The sequence below is a fragment of the Elephas maximus genome, chromosome 21 (genome assembly GCF_024166365.1).
Source record: "Elephas maximus indicus isolate mEleMax1 chromosome 21, mEleMax1 primary haplotype, whole genome shotgun sequence".
NCBI classification, from domain to species: Eukaryota; Metazoa; Chordata; class Mammalia; order Proboscidea; family Elephantidae; genus Elephas; species Elephas maximus.
In genome coordinates this window covers 62,485,417-62,511,010 of record NC_064839.1, presented here as the reverse complement: position 1 = coordinate 62,511,010, position 25,594 = coordinate 62,485,417, and the positions used below count along the sequence as shown (strand labels likewise).

The 25,594-nt window shown below is 34.5% G+C and overlaps 1 protein-coding gene across 3 annotated transcripts in view; it reads left to right on the top strand.

Moving 5' to 3' along the window:
• SPOCK3 (SPARC (osteonectin), cwcv and kazal like domains proteoglycan 3) overlaps positions 1 to 25,594 on the top strand; it is a 513,758-nt gene that overhangs the window by 342,887 nt on the left and 145,277 nt on the right. For all 3 annotated transcript variants that reach the window (XM_049864182.1, XM_049864181.1, XM_049864183.1), the window contains exon 6: positions 14,493 to 14,607. In XM_049864182.1, coding sequence (XP_049720139.1) covers positions 14,493 to 14,607 — 115 coding nt within the window. The remainder of the gene's footprint in view (positions 1 to 14,492; positions 14,608 to 25,594) is intronic.

Below are 25,594 nucleotides of genomic sequence, written 5' to 3'. Positions count from 1 at the left end.
AGGTCATATAATTAATTTTTATATGTTGACCTTGTATATTGTCAACCTTACTAAATCCACTTATTGTTTTAGTAATGGTTTGTAGATAACTCAGGATTTTCTACCTATAAGATCACCCTCTGTGAATAGAGGCAGCTTTATTTCTTTTTCTCATCTATGTGCCTTTTACTTCTTTTCCTCACCTTATTTTTCTGGCTAGGCCTTCCAGTAAGATGTTGCGGGTAGCTCCTTGACTTAATCTCAATTTAAGAGGAAAGTATTCAGCATTTTACCATTAGGTATGATGTTATCTATAAATTTTGTATGTGAAAACCTGTAATCTTTAATAGAGCTTAAGACAGTGCTTATAAGGTTTTCTATAGCGGTCCTAGAAAACTAGAATATATAATCTTAATTCTTATAATTGCCCTGTAGTGTAGTGGTTAAGAGCTTAGCTGCTAACCAAAAGGTCAGCAGTTCAAATCCATCAGTGCTCCTTGGAAATCCTATGGGGCGGTTCTACTCTTTCCTATAGGGTCCTTTTAGGATTACTATGATTTGGAATTAACTCCACGGCAACAAGTTTTTTTTTTTTTTTTAATGTATAAAAATGGAATAGTGCCACATATATCTTTCATATTCATATGAACATATATTCACATGTTCATTCATATATTTCTTTTTAACTTTTATATCTTAGTACAAACTTTGTCTTTTTCATTAAAAGGATTTTGTCTCTTATGAATATTTCACATAGTTCACGTTTCTAAGTTTGCATTTAGGCCAGTTTCACAAAAGATTTTAAAATAAACAGAACATGCTTGAACCTACATGTTTCTTAAGAGAAGTTTAGGAATAATATTGGTATATGTATACTAGTAGTAGTAGTTTTAGTATAAGCATTGGATGCCAAAATAATTGAGCAATAAGGTCAAGTGCTGTTCTAAGTACTGATTTAGTCCTTAAAACAACCCTATGAGTGAGATTCTGTAATTATCCTCAACTTATAAATTAAGAAAAAAAAAAAAAGGCGTGTAGGGGCTCTAAAGTTAAAAATAACAATGCTGGAATTTGAACCCAGCTTAACACTCCCACAGTTAACCATTGTACTGTACTGTGTAATAAAGCTGCCAGCAAGTTCTTGATTGATGCATTTGTCACATGTGGATTAATGATGTTCTTTGTAACATCAATTATTCAGCACTTTACCAAGAACAAAGAAGCGTGGGAGGCAACAGGAGAGATTTAAAGAAGGCGTATATATTCTAACTCTTTAAAAACTTAAATTATAGCAAAGTAAATAGGATATCCATGTGTAAAGATAACTGTCACCTGTGTCAATCTTACTCTGTTTTTAGAAGGTATTCTAGTTGAAGTATTCAGAAGGTTTCTAGGTAATTCAAAATCAGTGTATCCAAAGCACCTTTGGAAATGTTGTGGCTGCTTTCTCAAAGTCACACAACTCATGCCAACAAAGAAGAAAATAAAATAAAAAAGCTAGCACTCAGTGAATGCCTAATATGTATTATTCGGTGTTTTAAGTTAATGTATTAATGCTTTAATGCCTTAATTAATGTAGCAGTATACTCACGTATATTATGTATTCTACATATGAATTCATTTAGTCCTCTGAGATGTATACTGCTATCCCCATTTTAAAGAAGGAATATGAAGCGTAACTCATATTCTATGGCAAATAACAACAACGTGAAGCATAAAGACAAATGATTTCATGAGGTCACAGAGTTAGTAAGTAGCAGAACTAATAATATGGCTATTAATAAAAATGCAGATGATATAAAAATAATAATGAAATGATATATTATCTGTTATGTTAATATTATATATTAATAATGATAATATTAATATAGGTATGCAATTTTAACATTAATGCAGTGAGAACCTATTTTTCTATGTAGAAAAAAGAGTATTCCATATATAATAACTACTTACACTTATATAAGTTTATTACTATTTAAAAAGTAGATTAATGACAGTGTAACGTGGTAGTCATAAATTTTCAGTGACTATATGGGCAGTGGGTTTGGTTTTTGGTATTGGTAGGGTCACTACGAGTCAGAGTCAACTCGATGGCAATGGGTTTGGTTTTGGTTTTTATGTGGTTTATTGGAGCCCTGATGACACAGTGATTAAGAGCTCAGCTACTAACCAAAATATTGGCAGTTCGAATCTATCAGCCACTCCTCAGAAACCCTTTGGGGCAGTTCTACCCTATCCTATCGGGTCGCTATGTGTCCGAATCTACTCAACAGCAGTGGGTCTATTTTTTTTTTTAATGTGGTTTATTGAGCCCTAGTGGCACAGTGGTTAAAGTGATCAACTGCTAACCAGAAGGTCGGTGGTTTGAAACCACCAGCAGCTCTGAGGGAGAAAGATGTGGCAGTCTATTTCCATAGAGATTTACAACCTTGGAAACCCTATGGAGCCTGTGAGTTGAAATTGACTCAATGGCTGTGAGTTTGGATTTTTTTGGTTATGTGGTTTATTATATATATGCATGTACATTCACACACATACATACATTTTATACATACATATGGATACATCTATTTGTGAACATATATGTACACACATATGCATACCCATACTTATATATGCATACATATATAACAACACACATATTTTTTGGTTGTTGTCGGTGTTGAAACATTATATGTGGAATATCCTTTATCCAAAAGCCCCTTTTCTCTTCTGTATTTCTTATTTCATTTACCTTGGTCAAGTAGTACATTCTTTACCCACATTCAGTGCTATCTTTCCCATCACCCCCCTGAAATATCTAGATAGATAGATAGATGGATGATAGATAGGTAGATAGGTAGGTAGATGATTAGATAGATGATAGATAGATAGATAGATGATAGATAGATAGATGATAGATAGATGATAGATAGATAGATAGATAGATAGATAGATAGATAGATAGATAGATAGATAGATAGATAGATAGATAGATAGATAGATAGATAGATAGATAGATAGATAGATAGATAGATAGATAGATAGATAGATAGATGATAGATGATAGGTAGGTAGGTAGGTGGTAGGTAGGTGGTAGGTAGGTAGGTAGGTAGGTAGATAGATGATACATAGATAGATAGATAGATAGATAGATAGATAGATAGATAGATAGATAGATAGATAGATAGATAGATAGATAGATAGATGATAGATAGATAGATAGATAGATAGATAGATAGATAGATAGATAGATAGATAGATAGATAGATAGATAGATAGATAGGTGATAGATTGATAGCTGACAGATAGACAGATAGACAGACAGACAGATAGATACATAGATGATAGGTAGGTAGGTAGGTAGGTCAGTGGTAGGCAGGTCGGTGGTAGGTAGGTAGGTAGGTAAGTAGATTAGACAGATAGACAGATAGACAGATAGACAGATAGACAGATAGACAGATAGATAGATAGATAGATGATAGATGGATGATAGATAGGTAGGTAGGTAGATAGGTAGGTAGGTAGGTAGGTGAAAAAAAAGGTAGGTAGGTAGGAAGGTAAAAAACAGATGTCTACTATCTAGAAATTGATTTCCTCTCTCCATCCCCCCTAACCATCCTGAGTAAACACTAATGAATGTTGGTCTCTGTACACCTTTTTCTATCTTCTTATATGAAAAAGAGGTAATACAACATTTGTCCTTTTGTGATAAACTCATTTCTCTCAGCATAATGACCTACAGATTCAGCCCTGTTTTAATGTTTCGAGAACTCATTATTCTTTATGGCTATGTAATATTCCCTTGTATGTATGTACCACATTTTGTTCATCCATTCATCCATTGATGGTTGAATTAAGTTATTTCTATCTTTTTTTACTGTTGTGAATAGTGCTGCAGTGAACATAGGTGTGTTTACATCTGTTTGTGTCTTTTATTAGACCTCTAGGGTATTTTTTTTTTCTTTTCTTTTTAGGGTACATACCTAGAAGTGGAATCAATAGATCATAAGGTAGTTCTAGTTTTTTGAAGAAGCACCTTACTCTTTTCCATAGTGGTTGTACCATTTTACAACCTTACCAGCAGTGGATTAGGGGTCCAATTTCCCCACATTCTTGCCAACATTTGTTATTTTCTGTGTTTTTTCAACAGAGCCGTTTTTGCAGGAGTGAGATGATATCTCATTGTAGCTTTGATTCACACCTCTTTAATAGCTAATGATCGTGGACGTCTTTTCACGTGTTTATTGGCTGCTGGACTGTCTTCTTTGGCAAATTGTCTGTTCATGTCCTTTGCCCATCTTTTAATTGAGTTATCTTTTTTTTAAGTTGTTGAAGATTTTTATATATTTTAGAGATTAGACCCTTATCAGATATGTTTTTCCCAGAGATTTTTCTCCAGGCTATAGGTTTTCTTTTTACCCTTTTGACAGTCTTTTGATAAGCATAAGTATTTTGTTTTTATGAGGTTTCAGTTATCTATGTTTTCTTCCGCTGTTTCATTTATAGCTGTGTTTGATAATGTATCTTAAAAAAAAAAGTCCCATAGTTTTGCCCCTATGTTTTCTTCCAAGAACTTCATGCTTTTAGTGTTCCTAGTATTTTTGTGCTGAGGAGGTAGCCAGCATAATTGTGAGGTTGATTCTGTCGAGAAATTAAGAAAAGAGATTGAGCATTTATGCAAATATATGAAGAAAAATGAGACCCCTATTTCTCATTATTGAAGAAATTACTTCTAGGTAATGAGAAATAGGACATGGAGAAAGGGAGGCTGGAAAGTATCCTAGGGTGTTAGGTTGGAATTGGAAATATCAGGATACACTCATGTTGGGCTTGTGTGTGTGTGTTTAGTCGTACATACAAACATCAGTAAAGAAATGATTATAGATAAATGACTATATATATCCTAGGATGAGAGTTGATTAATTACAATATTTAGTGAAGCTTAACCTTTGAAAAGCTAACCAGTTTGCTTCTTCTTTCTCTGATTCACTCTAGTCAGTTATCATTTATATTACTCACCTCTCCTTTAAAAATTCATTCTCAATAATATGTTTTTACCACTCTAGTTAACAGCTTCCTCTTCTTTACCATAGCCAACACTGCCAGGTTTCTCCTTCCAAATGAGTAATATAGGTTGTCATCCTAGAGCCACGTGAATTCCTGAAGTGAGTCAATAGGGGGCACTTTCGCTCTCAGGAAATAGTGACTTCTCAGGATTACTCAAAAGGAAACTTGACAAGGTGGAAAACTAATTTTTATGTGTTCATAACTCTGTATAAAAATGATTTCATCAGTTCTTCCTCATCTTTCTCTTTTAGCACACCCCAAAATATATTATTTCTCTGAGTGCAGAAAACTATATGGAGGCCATTGACCATTAAGCACATATAATTGTGTCTTATTCACCTAGTACCACCATAACAAAAAAATTATTTTCTCACATCTAGAGACTAGAAGTCCAAACAAGGGTCTTGGCCATGTTACTTCTCTGAGCCCCTGTCCTAGTGCCTGGCGTCTGTCAGCGACCCTTGACGTTCTGCTTGTACAATATTTCTCACATGGTATCTGCCTTCCTTCTGGGTGCGTGTCTCTGCGTCTACTCTGTTCTTTTTATAAAACACCACTCAGAAGTGATTAAGTTTAGGATCCACCAACTCTGGTATGACCTCATTAACAGAATGAAAGAAAAACCTCTATTTCCCAAAAAGGTCGTATTTATTGGTACAGAAGTTAGTGCTTCATAACTTTATGAGGGACACAATTCAATCCATAATACTTAGCTATTAGAATAGTACTTACTTTTGTTATTTCTTGAGCATAATAAATGAGGAATTTACTCATGTTTCATGCTTATTAAAGCAGTTAATTAAAAAATTTAAGCCTATAAGCTCCATAAATATGAAATGTATGCACAAGATACCATATTTAAGTATTCTCACGTTTGTATGATTGTTGAAATCATCTACTATTTTGATGTCTTTAGAGACTTTCTTTTCTTAGCTCAATTTAACCTTCTGTCCTAAATCTTCCATCTCGTTGTATGTTCCTTTAAAATGTATCCTTTGTTGCTTACTTCTATTCTTTTTTTTTAATCCTCTTCCTTTTATACCTGTAAAAATAATTTCCGCTCAAATGTCATCTTCATTTTTAGAAGTAGTTGGCATCATGACCTTCTTTTCTAATTCAGATTCTTTTATTATTATTAACTACTTCTGTAACTTTCTGGAAAATTCTGTGAGTTTTTATCTGTCAAAACCTACCTTATATATTAAAGTAAATAATTAAAATGTAAATTTAAAGTAAGTTAATTCATATATGCATATATATATCATTAAGTAACATGATTTTATACATTTTATTTTTATTGAATTAATTTTAATTGAAAAAAACATTGATTTGGAATCATTTTAACAAAAATTTTGGTTTAAAAAGTAAGAATGAAGTGATTGTAAAATAACCATACTGTCTTTTCTAACTTTATTTTTTAAAAATTGTTATCAAATATTGAAGTCTAGGATATCTATTTACAAAAAGGGTCCAACAAATGAGGAAAACACACGCACAAATGCCACTTTATGCAGACAAATCGCAAGATAAGAGACATTTGAGTACAGCTCATATTATAACTCATCTAAATAATTCGGTAGTATGAAAGACAGCAAGATTCTTTTATATGCATTGGCTAACAACTTCAGCTGATGCTAGTGAATACACACACTGGGCATTCTAGAATTACTTTGGATTCAATTAATATAGAGTTTAAGGCAGAATGCAATTCATCAGTCCCACCTATCTACATACTCTTTAAAGAGACACTATCTAAAAACTAGTTCTGAGCCCATAATCCCTTTATCAAGATGATTTCTTTTTGCACATTCTGATGTTGGTCCAAAGATATTTTAAAATCAGTGCCAAATGAAATTTACTGTTGAGTATTTTGAGACGTGTTTAATTGTGAAGGAAAAATAAAATATCAGTAATAATAATTCCTGTTTGAAGATAGACTGGTTGAGACAATATTCTGTATCAAGAAGAGTGTACTTACTAAGGCAGAGATTAGGTGTCCCTTCACTGCCTCATTTTTTCATCAGTTATCTTTTTTCAAGAAATGTCGTTGCCAGCTGGAGTAATGTTTTAATTGGCTTATGGTTATTTGACAAGGATTGTTAATTTATTAGCCTGGGTTGAAGATATCCTTGCTGCCCTCACCTCATCTCACCTCCACAACCAAAACTAGTTGCAGTCGAGTAGATTCCAACTCATGGCAACTCAATGTGTGCAGAGTAAAACTGTGCTCCGTAGAGCTTTCAAGGCTATGACCTTTCAGAAGCACATCATCAGACCTTCCTTCCATAGCATCTCTGGTGGGGTTTGAACCACCAAAATTTGGTTGGTAGTCAAGCACTTGACCATTTGTACCACCCAGAGACTCCCATCTCACCTCAATTAACTTTAATTTAACTGTTTTTGTCATGTGCTGTCGAGTTGATTCTGACTCATAGTGACCCTATATGGCAGAGTAGCACTGCCTAGGCTGTAATCCTCTTGGGTGCATTTTCTCAAGTCTTTTCCCCAGTGGAGTAGTTGGTGGGTTCTTACCATCTACCTTTCAGATAGCAGCTGAGGGCTTACCCATTTCTCCACCAGGGCTCCTTTTAATTTAACTAAACCAAAAACCAAACCCGTTACCATTAAATTGATTCCAACTCATAGTGACTCTCTAGGATGGAGTTTAACTCAACCAGACCTTTAAAGTGTCGGTTTTCAGGTGCCAACTTACACAGCATGTATAAGGTGTATATGTAGAAGTTAAATGGCATGTCAGTGAGCCTTACGGATGGTGTGCATTAAAAATTTTGATTTTCTTAGCACTTGGTGTTTTTCTCATTTTCTTTTGCTTAGTAGTCTCTGTGCTCACATCTATGCTCTCATCTGTGCTCAGCAAAGACCTAGCCCTTCTTCCCTCTGTTTTAAGACTGCAGAAAAATTATTCTGACCTGCATTATGTCACATGACTGTCCTCCTGTGGTGAGGATGGTATGATATAAAGCACTTCATAGTGAAAAAAGTTTCCCAAATAGTTTCTGATGACGAAAAGAAAATTTTACCATAATTAAGAAGGATATTATTCTTTGTCGAAAAGTTGAATTTTAAAAAGATAAAACGATGGTGTAATATCCACTCTAGTGCATAACACACACACAAAAAAGTTGCCATTGAGTCAATTCTGACTCATAGCAACCCAAAGGACGGAGTAGAACTGCCGCATAGGGTTTCCAAGGAGTGGCTGGTGGATTCCAAAGTCCAACCTTTTGGTTAGCAGCCAGGCTCTTAACCACTGTGCCACCAGTGTTCCACTGTAGTGCATAGGTTTTTTAAAATGTTACTGTTACTATGTTTAATCCCTGCTTTTGTGTATATGTATCATTATGATATGTGTATGTAAATGGTACATTCTAATAATTGAATGAATGGTTTCAAAGGTGAATCGAATCTTTTTTTTCTTCCCCTGTTTGTCTTTGCATGGGAAACATCAGAGTGGGAATCAGAGGAACTCAAGTGGACAGGATTTGCTTGGAAAAGGGTTACCCTGGGTGGCTCAAACAGTTATGCACTTGACTACCAGCTGAAAAGTTAGTGGCTTGAACCTCTCCTGAGGCACCTCTGAAGACAGGCCTGGCAACCTGCTTCTAAAAGGTCACAGCTTTCAAAGTCCTATGTGGCAGGTCTACTCCACACATGAGTCACCATGAGTCAGAGTCAACTTGGTGACAACTAACAACAACATTGCTGAATGTAAGAAAGACTCTCTGTAGAACTCAAATTATGTATTAAGATATTGGTTGTCCAAGATATTAAAGATGTATAATATATTGGTCAGTCTTAGATAGATTAAAACAAAGACTAAAAAAATGTGATTCATTATAGTCCATATTTCTCAAATTATGTTCTTACTTGAATAAAAATTTTTATTGGTACAATATGAAATTGAACATTGCTGCTATATCTTACCTATCAATAATTAATTACTTGGTCTGTAACGTTATTGTTATTAGCTGATATCAAGTTGGCTTCCAACACACGGGACCCAGTGTGTCACGGAGTAGAACTGTTCCATAAGGTTTTCTTGGCTGTAATCTTTATGGAAGCAATTCACTGTGCATTTCATCTGTGGAGCCACTGGATAAGATCAAACTGTTAAACTTTTTAGGTTACCAGCCAGGAATTATAAAATAGTGTTCAAATCTGAATTCAGCCATATATTCTCAATCAAATAGCATAAACTCTGTAAGATTCACTTGCAAAGTTTATTTTTAAAAATATATCTCACTGTAAGACACAACTATTGGTCTCTTTCTGTCTGGAACAAAGAAAAGTGAAGAAAACCAAAGACTCAGGGAAATAATTAGTCCAAAGGACTGACAGACCACAGGAACCACAGCCTCCACCAGCCTGAGACCAGAAGAACTAGATGGTGCCCAGCTACCACTAACGACTGCTCTGACCAGGATCACAATAGAAGGTCCCTGTTAGACTGGGGAAAAAAGTGTAGAACAAACTTTAAATTGTTAAAAAAAAAAAAAAACAGATTACTGATCTGAGAGAGACTAGAGGAACTCCCAAGATTATGGCCCTTAAACCAAAAAGCCAAACCAAACCCAGTGCTGTCGAGTTGATTCCGACTCATAGCGACCCTATAGGACAGAGCGGAACTGCCCCATAGAGTTTCCAAGGAGCGCCTGGTGGATTTGAACTGCCGACCCTTTGGTTAGCAGCCATAGCACTTAACCACTACTCCACCTATGGCCCTTAGACACCCTTTTAATTGAGAATTGAAGCCATTCCCAGAGATCATCTTTCAGCCAAATAATAGTAAAAATAGTAAATAATAGACCTATAAATAAACAATAACATATGGGAGGAAAGCGCTCCTTACAACAATCATCTACATGAGACCACAAGGTCAACGCATGCCTAAAAGCAAAGAGAAGATGGCAGGAATGAGCAGGGAAACTGGTGAATGTAAATGAGGAACTCAGGGTGTTAATGGGGAGAGTGCTGACACATTGCAGGGAGTACACCCTATGTCATAGAACAACTTTTGTATAAACTATTGAATGGGAACCTAATTTGCTCTGTAAACCTTCACCTAAATCATACACACACACACACACACAAAGCCTAGAGATTTCTGAAGTCACACACAAAAATATATGTGTATATGTATCTATATATCTCATTGCGATGGCCAAAAGAATAATATGCTAAAATTGCTTACTGCAGTGCTTGACACAGCGATACCTCAAAAAATGTAGACTGTTTGATCTGTTATCAACTGTGTGCTTTGTTGTTTTGTCTGATTTGTATTTTCTGATTTCTCTGCATAATTAAAATACTTATAGCCGGTAGTTTATTTATACCATTGTTATTTTAATGAATGCTCAAGAAAGTATTTTTAATACGGAAGGGATCTTGAGAGTTTTATCTATTCACTGCTTTAAGTCTAAATCAGAAACCCTGGTGAAGCAGTGGCTATGAGCTATGCCTGCTAACCAAAAGGTCGGCAGTTGGAATCCACCAGGTGCTCCTTGGAAACTCTATGGGGCAGTTCTTCTCTGTCTTATAGGGTCGCTATGAGTTGGAATTGACTCGATGGCGATGGATTTGTTTTTTTCCTTGGTAAGTCTCAATCAGGCTTCTCAGTCATTTCACTATTGACATTTTGTGTCAGGTAATGCCTTGTTATGGGGGGCTTTTCTATGTATTTTGAGCTGTTTAGCAGCATTTCTATTTTATACACTAGAAGCCAATAACACCCGTTCCTGCCTAGTTGTAATAACCCAAAATGTTTCCAGGCATTGCCAGGCATCATTTGGGGGAACAAAATTATTCCTGGTTGAGAACTTGTGATCTTGAGCCATCAACCTTGGCTGAAAATTTGAAAACTGTTGTCAAAAGATTATTGCATTTTTTCCTCATTCTGATACTTAGGGTCCTTCCTGCGTGAAGCCAAATCTCTCCTACGGTATATTCTTCGGTGGTCCTATTTCTAAACAAATGGTTATAAACATATGCTCAGTGGCCAGCGTCAGTCTTGAATATTGCAAAGATCATCCTGTAGTCTTGCTTTTTCAAAATACTCATAACCTAAGTGTTCTTAATACTCAGGGTCTTAGATACTCAGGAATATATTAATCATGTCTTTCTCTATGGTATTTGCATTTTTGGTAATTAAATACTCATGAGCATGCCCTTTATGTGATATTTTAGTTCACTTATACCTTTATAAATATTTCAGCTTTGTGATAATTAAGTAGATTGATCATTATTAATTAGGAATGCAATCAGTTGGTATAGCTAAAAATACTTAAATGTAGCATTTCTAATGTGTTCTAATATTCTTTGAGTATAATTCTTCACTAAGATTCATGAAGATTCTTTTTTTTCCAAAATCAATCCATTGGTAAATAAAGCTAAGTGGTTTTCTGATTACAGATAGCTGGATTCATATGATTATTCACATGGGCGTACTAGCTGTACATCTGATTTTGTTGCTCTTTACAAAAACACATACAGAAAAAAAGGCGTTTGGTAGAATCACTCTGAAACGAAAAAAAAATGTTTCATTGATCAAGTAATTATTTTGTAAAACTATAATTTCATCATACGGTATAAATCTTAAAGACAGCTTTAAATGTTTTTTAATAACTATGCCAAAAAAGCAAGCTAGAAGTAAGGAAATGATGAAAAATTAAATTAAATATTTTTTGTGCCAAAAAAGCAAGCTAGAAGTAAATAAGAAAACGATGAAAAATTAAATTCAATTTTTATATAGATCACACTCTTTCCTTGTATTATTTTCCTGAGTCAATAACAGTACATACAGTGATTCATCAACTTTCAAACAGAAAAATATGTGATTGTCTTTTTAATAATAGTTCATATATTTTTGATATTTAAGTATTATAAGAACTTTCATGTTTTTGGTATAAAAAATTACTAGTACAATATTTAAAATGCAAATGAGTGTGGCATAAAGTATCTTTGAAGAAAGCTAATACATTTCCAAAATTTTAAGTCCAGTATCAGCTATAATTAATCTTGACTTTTGGTATTGTCTGGTCATACGCCACTTACAAATTGTCATGAGTCAGAATTTTCACGTGATCACATCCAGACTATTCCTAATTACTTCGCTATTTGTATCTCCTTGTGGTTAGACATTGGACATTTTAATCACATTTAAAAGTCAGTGTAATTTTACAAGATAAAATCATTTTTTCAATTATTGAAACATTGAATAATGAAAAATAATGAGGCTTTTGAAAGGTCGTGGTTATCAGAAAAAGCCCACTAGGCCGCTACGAGTATGTTAAATGTGTATAATAGCTTTTTAATCATTTGTTAAGAATTTTGCCTCCCCATTAAAGAATTATTTGGCAAGGAAAAAAAACGTTGTACTGCTGTGAGTAATCTGATTAGTCACTGGGACATTTGGCTGCTGGAGACAGAAAGTCTACTTTATTTAATTTTAAAATAATGCACCGAGTAAATTACGGAGGTGGCCACTGAAGAAATCACTTTACTTCAGAATTAGCAAGATCTATTTCTTTTCAAGTAGGAAGGTAATCGTTGCCTCTTAAAAGATGGAGTAAGTTTATGATTTTTTTATCACGTCACACGCCCAGTTACAAAATATTACTTTCAACATAAGTTAAAGCTATTCAGACTGAACCTCTGGAAAAGGTAACATCTGCAAAACAACAACTCCACATCAACAAAATCGTGTGCTGTAATATTTGTGGCTATTTGACTTTCATTGAATTGAGTTTTTATTAACATTTACTAAGAACCTGGTCCATGACAGTTATTATACTGAGAGAAAGCTGGCTCTTCTTAAAATGCTCTAGAAGTTCTATTATCCTAATTCATATGGGAAAACTGAGGATGGGAACATTTAAGAAACTAGCCCCAAATTCCACAAATAGGAAATGGTACTCCTAAAATTTGAATTCAAGTTGAATGACCTTTTTGCAACCACCAAAGAGATTCATGCTATACTCCTACTTTCTAGAAAAACATGCAAAATAATCTCGGAGGCTTGTAGCAACAGTCTTACGTGACAATAACATTTGATGATTTCATATTTGTGCAACTGTATGACCTATGGAGAGCTCAGTTTAAAAATCACTTGCCCGGCAGGATAAGAGAAAAGCGCTAAAAAATCGTCGTATACACATGATCAATCAAAAGTAAATAAAATATATACATATACCAAATGTATGTAATATATACATATATAGTATTAAAAAAAAAAAAAAAACTGTTGCTGTCGGGTCGATTCCAGCTTCTAGTGACCCTACAGGACAAAGTAGAACTGCCCCTAAGGTTTCCATGGCTAAAGTCTTACAGACAAAGACTGGCACATCATTCTCCCTTGGGGCGGCTTGTGAGTTTGAACTGCTGACCTTTCAGTTGGCAGCCGAGCGCCTAACCACTGCCCCACCAGAGCTCCTTCAAAGAAATTCCCAAAAAACCCATTGCCGTGAGTCAATTCTGACTCATAGGGACCCATGTAACAGAGTAGAACTGCCCCATAAGGTTTCCAAGGAGTACCTGGTGGATTCAAACTGCTGACCTTTTGGTTAGCAGCCATAGCACTTAACCACTACGCCACCAGGGTTTCCATACACAGTATAGGAAATATAAGCACACATGCATAAATATTACGTACAAATATACAGGTAGTTTATTTTATACATAAACTTGTATGTCTGTTTTGTATGTGTGTATTGATATTCTGGTAATTTTGTGGGAAAGCCTAAGTAACCATAGAAGTATTTCATAAGCACATCATCTCACAAATTTATACTTTACAATTGTTTGTCTAGTGTGATATTAGACCATTCAATGATGTGCAAACATCTGCTAAAATCTAAATAGATACATTCTGTGTACTCAAAAATTAAAGACCAGTGAGAGAGACAAAATACATGCATACTCAAGTAACTAAAGGCCAGGAATATAAAGAGGGCTTAAAAAAAAAAAAATTTTTTTTTAAGATAAACACTGTCAAAATTCATGTCCTCCCTCTGTCCATTTGATTCCAAAATTTCTGAACTCAATTCATGTAATGGAGCTGTCAACTCCAGGTCACTATTAGATTTCTCAGTGATTGCTCACCAAAATGGAGCCCTGGTGGCACAGTGATCAAGAGCTTGGCTGCTAACCAAGGGGTCAGCAGTTTGAATCTACTATCCACTACATGGGAACCCTGTGGAGGGCAGCTAGATGCATTTTTTGCTTTTGACTCACCAAGATGACACCAAAAGCAACCCCATGCCTTGTCTCCTTGATGGAGCAGTGATACATGAGTATGTAAAATTGTACCTTAAAATGAGGAGATATATTATCTAGTGGAAAGACTTTCAAATTATATGCAGAAAAACGTCTTTCTTTCTGTTTCTTGACTTTCTATTGATATAACTAAATGTATTTGAATTTCTTTTTCTTTCTCTCTCTTTATACAGTGCAAACTGGAATATCAGGCATGTGTCTTAGGAAAACAGATTTCTGTCAAATGTGAAGGACGTTGCCCGTGTCCTTCAGATAAGTCCACAGGTACAAGCAGAAATGTTAAGAGAGGTAAGTGATGAGAATTTGTTTATACATATATATATGTATGCTTGGAGAATATAAAAGGGCTATAAAAACTTATTGAAATATAGTTTTCCATTCTTCCCAGCCTTTTTAAATGTTTTGCAATAAATGTCATTAAATTCACAATAAAGTTCACTTTTTACAAATACTTAACGGTAAGTATTTTGCCAGTGAGATTCTGTATTTCTTTTTAATTTAGTGTCAGTTGTTATAGCAAGTGATGGTTTTCTATGGATTTCCATTTACCTCAATAGTCATAGCTGGAGCCCTCTTACCTCTGTGCTTTCCCATAGTTAAGAAATCTAAAGTAATGCCGTCCGCTAATTATTGTGTCTAATGTTATCTCTTTTTTCTTTTGGAGGAAAAAACTGATCAGTGATAAGGTAGTAAATCCTGATATAGTATATACTATATAATTTGGCAGTTCTTAAATTATTGGCTATAGTTTAAATGGTGGATATTGGTGTTCAGTATCAATGTCTCATTCTTTTTATTGGCAGCATTAAGGACTACAGTTGAGAAAGAGTAGTCATAATAAGTATATACCTCTAATATATCACAGCTTTTGACAAAACAGTCCCCCCTTCATCTTACTTTTGCATGAAAAGGTATATTTCACGTGGTATCAATTTATCACAACTTTTCGCAAAACTGCAAAAGGAACTCAATATGCATTTAATATAGAAGGTAGCAAATCTGAGAATAGGATCCCTAGTGAATAAACAATAATTATGTTTCATGTTCCTCAGATTCTCAATACAACGTTTATATTAGTACGTCAAGAAGGAAACTTTCCTTAAAGTCATATCATCAGGGGATAAAGATCATCTGTGTTCAATTGTGTATAGGAAAAGAGGCAAGAAGAATTTAAACTAATCCTGCTGTGACATTGTCAGGGCAAAGCAAGTGCCAAATTTTCTTAGCTGCTGTCGAAAAACAGTACAGAAAATTTCTAGTGTCATTTCTACACAGTGCCAAAGGCCAAGAGACATGGGAAATGTAAAACTGAGTTCACTATCATTTCTAATCTTTCAGCTGCCATTTACATTACCAGTGTGCCTTCAGTAGACTGCACAGTTCACAATACTCTGTTTAATATCAGCTCTGTTCTAGAAAATGTGAGGAAGAAACTACCAATGATGAAATATTTCTTAAATCTTTCTGTGTTCCTGCATCTGAGGACAAGTTTATCACATAATACTTCTGTATTTACCCTATGTTAAGAGGAGAATGGATTGTTTAAATCTGCTTGAAATACATTAAAACTAACAAAGGCACATTTCTTTTGTAAAGCAGGAAAAAATAAAATTCTTCACTGTTACCCTAATGTATTCAGTAGTCGGTGTGCAGAAATTGGTCAAAGTATATACATTCAAGTATTCCAAACAAAGAAAAGCAGATAATTCACATTTTTAAAATTAATGGTTCTGTATAACTTTACTCTTCTTCAATCAGTAACGTAACTGTACAGTTTTTTGCTTTTCTAACTCTTCACGTCAAGGTTACAGAAGCCAGTGCTTCTGGTTATCTTTAATGGATTCCATTCTTCTCTTCTTTTTTAAATTTTATTGCAATACAGGAATTACTATGTGGAAGGTGAATTAACTTTATCAAAGAATATTGACATTTCAGCTGATTTTTAAAGGCCCAAAATATTATTTTTACATGACCTGGAAATATGAGATTCATAGTGATGAGCATAGAATACTAAGATATAGATACATATTTATACATATGTACATGCCTTCTCATGCGTACATACGTATGCGTGTAACCAGTCCTAAGGCTTAGGAGGAAATTGTAGAACAAAAGATCTTTTACCAATGGAAAGGTCCCTAGAAAGCATTTATTTTGCAGTTGATAAATCCTAACTAAAAAGAGTCTACCCTAGACTTGTATTATAGGGTTGATAACACAGTAGTACATAAGGTAATCTTTAGCCCTAACATATATCATGAGAGTTCTATTAGGTTATTCATTCAATTGACTAAGTTTAGAAGATTCACTTAATTGATGTTTTCCTTCTATTTCAAACGTTGTGTTCTAAGGCCCAAAATAATATTTTTATTGTTACATGTTTTATGTCACTATTATAGTTTTATGTATCTAATCTCTCATTTCTTATTAATTTTAATTAATCTCACTGTCTTTCTTTTTTAACTTCATTACTAACATGCATCTATTTAAACAAACACACACAGTAACATTTTGATACATTGCATTTGAGTAGAGACAGTCTTAGGGGAGGAAGAGGGTAGATAATATTTCATAAGGTAAAGCTGGGGGAGAAGTATAAGGAAAGGGGACAGAATAGAAAAAGTAGATAGAGCCCTAAAGGCATGGGAATATTCTAGGAGGGCAACTATCCCATTTCACCTGGACTTTACGATACTTCTAAGTAAGACACAGAGGGAAAAGCAGATAGGCATACAAAAAGCTTTGGGTTTAATTCATTAGAGTCACACACGAAGTCACTCTTGAGCAGAGTCAGTATTTCCAGTGATAGGATATTATCCATATGCTACAAGGAAGACCATTTAATAAGGCTATTATTAAAATTTAGGCACCAAACACTAATGCCAAAGATGAAGAAACAAGATTTTTACCAACTTCTGCAGTTTGAAATTGGTCACACATACAGTCAAGATGCATTGATAAATACTGGTGATTGGAATGTGAAAGTGCGAAACAAAGAAGATGGATCAGTAGTTGGAAAATATGGCCTTGGTGATAGAAATTACGCTGGAGATCACATGATAGAATTTTGCAAGTCCAATAACCTACTGCTTGCAAATACCTTTTTCAACAACATAAATGGCAACTATACATGTGGACTTCTCCACATGGAATACACAGGAATCAAATCGACTAAGTCTGTGGAAAAAGACAAGGAAGAAGCTCAATATCTTCAATTGGTCATATGCAAGTTCAAGCTGAAGAAAATTAAAACAAGCCCCAAAAGCCAAAGTATGACCTTGAGTGTATCTTACCTGAATTTAGAGACCATCTCAAGAATTGATTTGATCCATTGAACACAAATGACCAAAGAAGACCAGACAAGTTGTGCCGTGACATCAAGGACATCATACATGAAAAAAGCAAAGGGTCATTAAAAAGACAGGAAAGAAAGAAAAGACCAAAATGGATCTCAGAAGAGACCTGAAACCTGCTCTTGAACATGGAGCAGCTAAAGCAAATGGAAGAACTGATCTCATAAAAGGTGAACAGAAGATTTCAATAGGCAGTTTGAGAAAACAAAGTAAAATATTATAATGAAATGTGCAAAGATCTGGAGATAGAAAACCAAAATGGAAGCACACACTCAGCATTTCTCAAGCTAAAAGGACAAAGAAAAACTTCAAACCTTGAGCTGCAGTATCAAAGGATTCTATGGGCAAGATATTGAATGACTCAAGAAGCATCAAAAGAAGACAGAAGGAATACACAGAATCACTGTACCCAAAAGAATTGGTTGATGTTCAGCCATTTCAGGAGGTAGCATATGATCGAGAACGAAAGGTACTGAAGGAAGAAGCCCAAGGTGTACCGTACTGAAGGCTTTGGTAAAAAAAAAAAAAAAAAGGCTGTAGGAATTGACGGAATACCAAGTGAGATGTTTCAACACATGGATGCAATCCTAGAAGCCCTCACTCGTTTATGCCAAGAAATTTGGAAGACAGCTACCTGGCCAAGTGACTAAAAGAGATCCATAGTTGTGCCTATTCCTAAGAAAGGTGATCGAACAGAATGCAGAAATTATCAAATGATATCATTAATATCACATGCAAGTAATATATCATTGAAGATAATTGAAAAATGGTCACAGCAGTGCCCTGACAGGAAACTGCCAGAATTCAAGCCAGATTCAGAAAAGGATGTGAAACTAGGTATATCACTGCTGATGTCAGATGGATCATGGCTGAAAGCAGAGGATACCAGAAAGACCTTTACCTGTGTTTTATTGGCTATGCAAAGGCATTTGAATGTGTGGATCACAACAAATTATAGATATCATTGTGAAGAATGGGAATTCCAGAATAATTAATTATGTCCATGTGCAACCTGTACATAGACCAAGAGGCAGTTGTTTGAACAGAACAAGGAGATACTGAGTGGTTTAAAATCAGAAACGGTGTGTGTTCGGGTTGTATCATTTCATCATACTTACTGAATATTTAATCTGAGCAGATAATCCAAGAAGCTGGATTATGTGGTGAAGATTGTGGCATCAGGTTTGGAAGAAAACTCATTAACAACCTGTGATATGCAAGTGGTTCAACCTTGCTTGCTGAAAGTGAATAGGTCTTGAAGACTACAGTCTTCGGTATGGATTACACCTAAACATAAAGAAAACAAAAATCCTCACAATTGGACCAATGAGCAACATAGATGGAGAAAATACTGAAGTTGTCAAGGATTTCAATTTACTTGGACCCACAATCAACGCCCATGGAAGCAGCAATCAAAAAATCAAACCGCTTATTGCACTGGGCAAATCTTTTGCAAAAGACCTCTTTAAAATGTTAAAAAGTGAAGATATCTCTTTGAAGACTAAGGTGGGCCTGACTGAAGCCTTGGTATTTTCAGTTGCCTTATATGCTTGCAAAAGCTGGACAATGAATAAGCAAGACCAACAAAGAATTGGTGCCTTTGAGTTATGGTATTGGTGAAGAACATTGAATATACCACGAACTGCCAGAAGAACAAACGAATCTGTCTTGGAAGATGTACAGCCAGGATGCTCCTAAGAAGCGAGGATGGTGAGACTATACCTCAGGCACTTGACATGTTATCAGGAGTGACCAGTCCCTAGAGAAGGACATCATGTTTGGTAAAGTAGAGGGTCATCGAAAAAGAGAAGTGTCCTCAATGAGGTGCATGGACTCAGTTGCACCAACAGCAGCTCAAACATAGCAGGAACTGTGAGGTTCGTACAGGACTGGGCAATGTTTTGCTCTCTTGTACATAAAGTCACTATGAGTTGGAACCAATTGATGGCACCTAACACAACACAACAACATGTATATAAATGTTTAAGAGAATTTCTTCCTCTTTTATGTTTTATTATGCTGTAGGGTAATATAATTTAGTAGTTTAGAGTATCAGTTTTGGAATCCTAGTTCTACACTGGCTGACCGTGCAATACATTTAAGTTTCTAAACCTGAGCTGCTTCATCTGAAGAATTTAAAATACATAAATGGTAAGATTTGTGGATGTTGACTCTTCATATTAAATCATCTTTGCATTTCTACTTCATTTTTACGGATGATACTGGTAGAATACTGTTGAATTCAATTTATATTATCAAATTTGTCATACGTTGTATCCTTTGTGCATAGTTTTATTTTTTATGCCTTTTTTAGTTACAAAAAAGTGAATTTTTTATAGTTAATATAGTATACATTGAGTTTAATATTTATCTATACATATGGTTAATATCTATACATTGAATTTAAAATAATTCAGCAGTAAACTCTGTCGCCTAGGAACCATTATTGTTTTTTTTTTTCTTTGGTAAACCGTTTATGGTCTTCCATAGTTACCGGGGAGCCCTAGGGTAAAGTTATTAAGGTTTTAGCTGCTAACCAAAATGTCAGAAGTTCAAATCCACCAGCAGCTTCTTGGAAACCCTGTGGGGCAGTTCTACTGTGTCCTATAAGGTCATTATGAGTCAGAATCAACTTGAGGGCAATGGATATATTATATATTATATATTGTATATTATATATTGTATATTGTATATTATATATTATTATTTGTTTTAAAGTTATAAAAAATTTTTATTAAGTACACTTTCATATTTAGAAGAACTTCCAATCTTACAGATGTGAATGGATCTTTGGTATAATTTAGTCTTAAAACACACGTTATATACAGACATTTAAAAAATTCAGGTTCCAAAATACTCAATAAAGATGTTTGGGCGATACCTATAAAACTGGCCTAGCAATTTTTCCTTCTCTTTGGCAGACAGTTTTAAATCCTCATCAATAGTTTTTAGTGAATTCAACAGTTCATCTTTGGTTGTCTTCTGTTTACTGTTGGGATAGTCACTTTGACCAGTTTCCTGGCATAAACATATCCTGTTTTGCTGTTTGGATCTCTTCCTCCCTGTATGGCCATGAGCTTAACACTGGCAATTTTATGTAGAGTTCTAGAAATCTTAAAAACATCTTCCTGATGATCCATTAAGAGTACTAGAAGATCAGTGTTGGTTTTAGATAAATTTTTATCATCAACAATAGCTTTTGAAAATATCCTTTTCACAACCATTCTTCTAAATTCTTCTCTATTTTGGGAATCCAAAAGCTTGAGAAAGAGCTGAGTAGCTTCTAATGCTATTTCAGTCTTCCCAGTCAGTAAGAGTGAATATATATATGTATGGCACTGGGTTATATATATATATATAATATACTAAAAATATATAAAATATATTTTATATATATTTTTATGTGTATATATACACACACACATATATATACACATATGTATACCCCCGGAAACCCTTCGGGGGCACTGGGTTCTGGGTATATATACCCCCAAACTAAACCCATTACCCTCGAGTCTATTCCGGCTCATAGTGACCCTATAGGATAGGATTGAACTGGCCCATAGGGTTTCTAAGGAGCAGCTGGTGGATTCGAATTGCTGACCTTCTGCTTAGCACACAAACCCTTAACCACTGCTCCTACCAGGGCTCCAACATATGTATATACATAAAAAAACCAAAAACCCGTTGCCATAGAGTCGATTCCGACTCTTAGTAACCCTACAGTGACCCTATAGGACAGAGAGGACTGCCCCATAGAGTTTCCAAGGAGTGCCTGGTGGATTCTAACTGCTGACCTTTTGGTTAGCAGCTGTAGCACTTAACCACTATGCCACCACGTTTTCTGTGTACATGTATACATACATATGTATATATATATATGTTCATGTATGTATATATGTGTGTATATTTTTTTTATAGATATATGTATATGTTCTTGGTACAATTATGTTAATTTATTCATTCTCAGATAAATGCCAGGTTATGGAGATTTTAAATTATTAACCTAACTTGTACATAATATTATTTTGTAAAAAAAAAACACACTCCCTAGGTCATTAAAAATCTTCAGAAATATTATATTACAAAATGTTTAACTACGACTCTGAATACGTATGTCAATGCCTATACCTGCCCTCTGTCATTGTTTTATTAATTTTGTGAAGTTACATTATTTATATGTTCTTAAGTTCTTTATTCCTTGGTTTATGCTAATTCGATTATATCAGAATATTGCCTATTAAAATGACAAATTGGCATAGTAGGAGCAGAAGGAAGACTGGAAGAAAGCTGCGCTCAAGAATTCATACTGTGTTGTTGCCAAGTGTGAGTAAAAGACATTTTTAAAAAACCGAGCCTAGATTTCAGCTACACATTTCTAAACACTCTGGGGTCCTAACAAAGTACAAGCATGTTGTGCTTGATTTAATTCTTCTGTGGAGCCCTTGGGGCCCATAGCATTTTGGAGTGGAGTCAGAGAACACGTGACAAGAACATAATCAACAAAAAAGTAACAAAAGTTACACCATCTGAGACTGATCAAAATGTTTTTAAACAAATATGGAGCTGTGAATACAGGTTTGTAAAGTCTTCAGCTGTCTTTTCATGTAAATGCCAAACTAGGAAGCCTGATTCTTTTTCCCACAATAAGGCAGGACATGGGATGAGTTTCTTCTGTGAACTGACACAGTTGTTTTTTCTTTGCTCTTTTCACACCTTTGAATCCTGTGGACCCTTTTTTAAAAAAACAAGAGTTTAATTATTATGCTATCAGCATGAATTTACCTACTTAGAGAAAGAACATTGAATAAGGGCTTTGTATGCCTTTTTCAAGTGGCAAAATTTTTTCCTTTCAACATCCTGTTTCGTATAATAGACTTTAAAAAATATATCCTCCATATGGTGGAATGAATTTTCAGTAAGAAACAGATTGAAACAGATTAAAACCAGAATATTAAGATAGTCTCGCAGCATACGTATTTCCCCATAGGATTCAACATTCATAAGAGACAAGTTCTTCAATAATTTTGTTTTGATAGATTAATAGAAAAATGACATTAAATAAAATTATTAGGAAGTATTACATGATTTATTTAAAAAAAAAAAGAAACTTTTGTCTTTTGGACTATTGGAAAGACATACCTGGACTAAAATTAAAATTTTAGTTGAAAACAGAACATAACCTGGAAAAGGACAGTTTTAAATGTAAAGATCGTTAGAGCTTTTCTGACTATTATTTTTTGCGTTGCTGTTTAAGTCACCAATTTCAAATGGTACATGAATATTTAATTTTCTACGTGAAATTATCCTGGGATTAACTTTTAATCTTCCCTATAAATTCTAGATAGAAATTTTGTATTTTGAGCCAATATAATTGCATGTTATCAGGAATAGATGTTGGGTAGCTCAGTATTAGTTCTTATAGTACTAAAGGACTATTTATATTTGGAAACCCTGGTGGTGTAGTGGTTAAGTGCTACAGCTGCTAACCAAAGGTTGGCAGTTTGAATCTACCAAGCACTCCTTGGATACCCTGTGGGGCAGTTCTGCTCTGTCCTATAGGGTCGCTATGAGTCAGAATCGACTCGATGGCAGTGGGTTTGGTTTTTTTATTTACATTTATTCCTTGCTTACCTCCTCTTCTGCATATAATCTTATAAATTCTTTGAAAATAATTTTTTACAGAATCTAAGATAAGCATTATTTTAAAAATGGAGGTGATAATCACAATATTTAGCAATAAATACGGGGTGAAAAAAAATGGGGTAGGCTGCAATAAATCAGAGGAAGACTTGCTGGATCAGATCTAAAGTCCAGTGTGTGTGGCCTATCAGTAATTACCAGACTCAAAGACAACCAAAAGATGAGTCCAAAAATAGAGAAGTTCTGGGTTTCAAATAGATATTCTGAGGTTTATTAAGAGTTTGACATCAGTCAACACTCTCCTTATGATTCATACAGTAAGATAGGCTCATTTTATGAAAAAATGAATTAAATTACACTAGACAGAGGCATGCTATGATTGAAACCATCTCTGGGTTCAAATCATATATTCACCTTGCTTTATTTATACTTCATTGGTTTTAATCTTAACTCAGGAGCCACATTCCTTTCAAGTTTAATAAAAGAGAGGAAATAAATCATAATTACCTAATCACAAATAAAAGTACAAAAGAATATTTTTTTCCTATTATGCAGTGTTACAGGTGCTAACCAACGGGTCAGCAGTTCGAATCTGCCAGGCACTCCTTGGAAGCTCTATGGGGCAGTTCTGCTCTGTCCTACAGGGTCTCTTTGAGTCGGAATCTACAAGACAGCAGCGGGTTTGGTTTTTTGGGGTTTTATTATGTGCATATCAGCTATACTGCTTTTCAGGGAATACATATCTCAAAGAAGTATCTTCTCCCCCATGCTAACAAGTAGTCTCTCGCCAATATTAAGTACAGTAATGTAAGATAATACAGAGATGTTGGTTATTACATTCTAATTTAGACTGTAGAGTTCCTATATGTGAATATGAAATCAGTCAGTATGTATTTAGAAGATCTTCTGTGGAATTATTTTGTAAGTAAAAGGATCATTAAATGCATTCAGAATTTAGCATTGTATGTTCTGAGAAGTCTCTTAGAATAATATGGTTGCAAACTTTAAATTATGGTACTTTTATGTCATTGACCAGCTTTTTTCAAAACTTGTGATGAGATTCCAGGATCCTGATGATAATTTTAAGACTCAGAAAAGGAAAGGAAAATCGATCCAGTATTTACACCTCATAAATAATTGTTGAGTTGATATTTCAGAAAATAGGGATAAAACAAATTGTTAATTTCGGATATAGAAAAATATCATCTACATTTGTGGAGAAAAAAAGGAAGCCTGAGGCCAGATTGAATTAATTATGGAAAACAAAAGCGTATCATTTTTTTTCCATAAAATATTTTTAAAACTGGTAATTTAGTTGAACAAAAGATACTGTGTATAGTACTCTATACTTACTGATTTGTAATACTACTTATAAACCATTTGAGGAATTAATATTAATGATTTTACTGATTGAATTATTTTAACTTAGTAATAAAATAACTTCTGTGAATTATATATCAAATTATCTGTTACTTTGCAAATTTCTAAAATAAAAAAAAAGATTGGTGCAATTGAATGATGTTTCATTTACAGGCTAAAGAATATCAGCTATGCCTGTGCATTATCTTTCAATCTGAAAACACTAACAAGAGTAAAATTGCATATTTTATTCTACGTAACTCAACAACTAATTTTCATATATAATTTTTTGTTGTTGAGAATATACAAAGCAAAACATACACCAATTCAGCAGTTTCTACATGTACAATTTAGTGATACTGACTACAAGTTGCGTAACCACTCTCATCATCTTTTTCTGAGTTGTTCCTCCCTCATTAACATAAATTCACTGTCTCCTAAATTTCCTATCTACTTTTTCCAGTTGCTGTTACTGACTTGATTCCATATAGATAATTCTTAAAAGAGAATGATGCTCAAAGCAGACATTTTTTTTAGTAGTTAAGCTAAACAGTTGTTCGGTTTTAAGAAGACTTTGGGGTATATTTTGGCTTAAGGAAGTCCAGAGTCCATGGGAATTTGAAATTCTACTCTGCGTTTTTCCCCCTTTTGATCAGGATTCATCTATGGTAGTTCAATGTGTAGTGCATGGAGTCTTAAAGGCTTGCAAGCAGCCATCCCATTCACAACAATTGATCTCTATTTGCCTGGAACAATAGAGGAAGAAGGAGAATGAGGAATAGGAGGAGGATATAAAATGTGTGGTTAATTGCCTCCATGAATGACTGACTGCCTCTTTGCCACGAGACCAGAAGACCTTGGTGGTACCTGGTTATGATGATGCAATAACTAATTTTCAAAGCACACTTTCAATGTCTCAT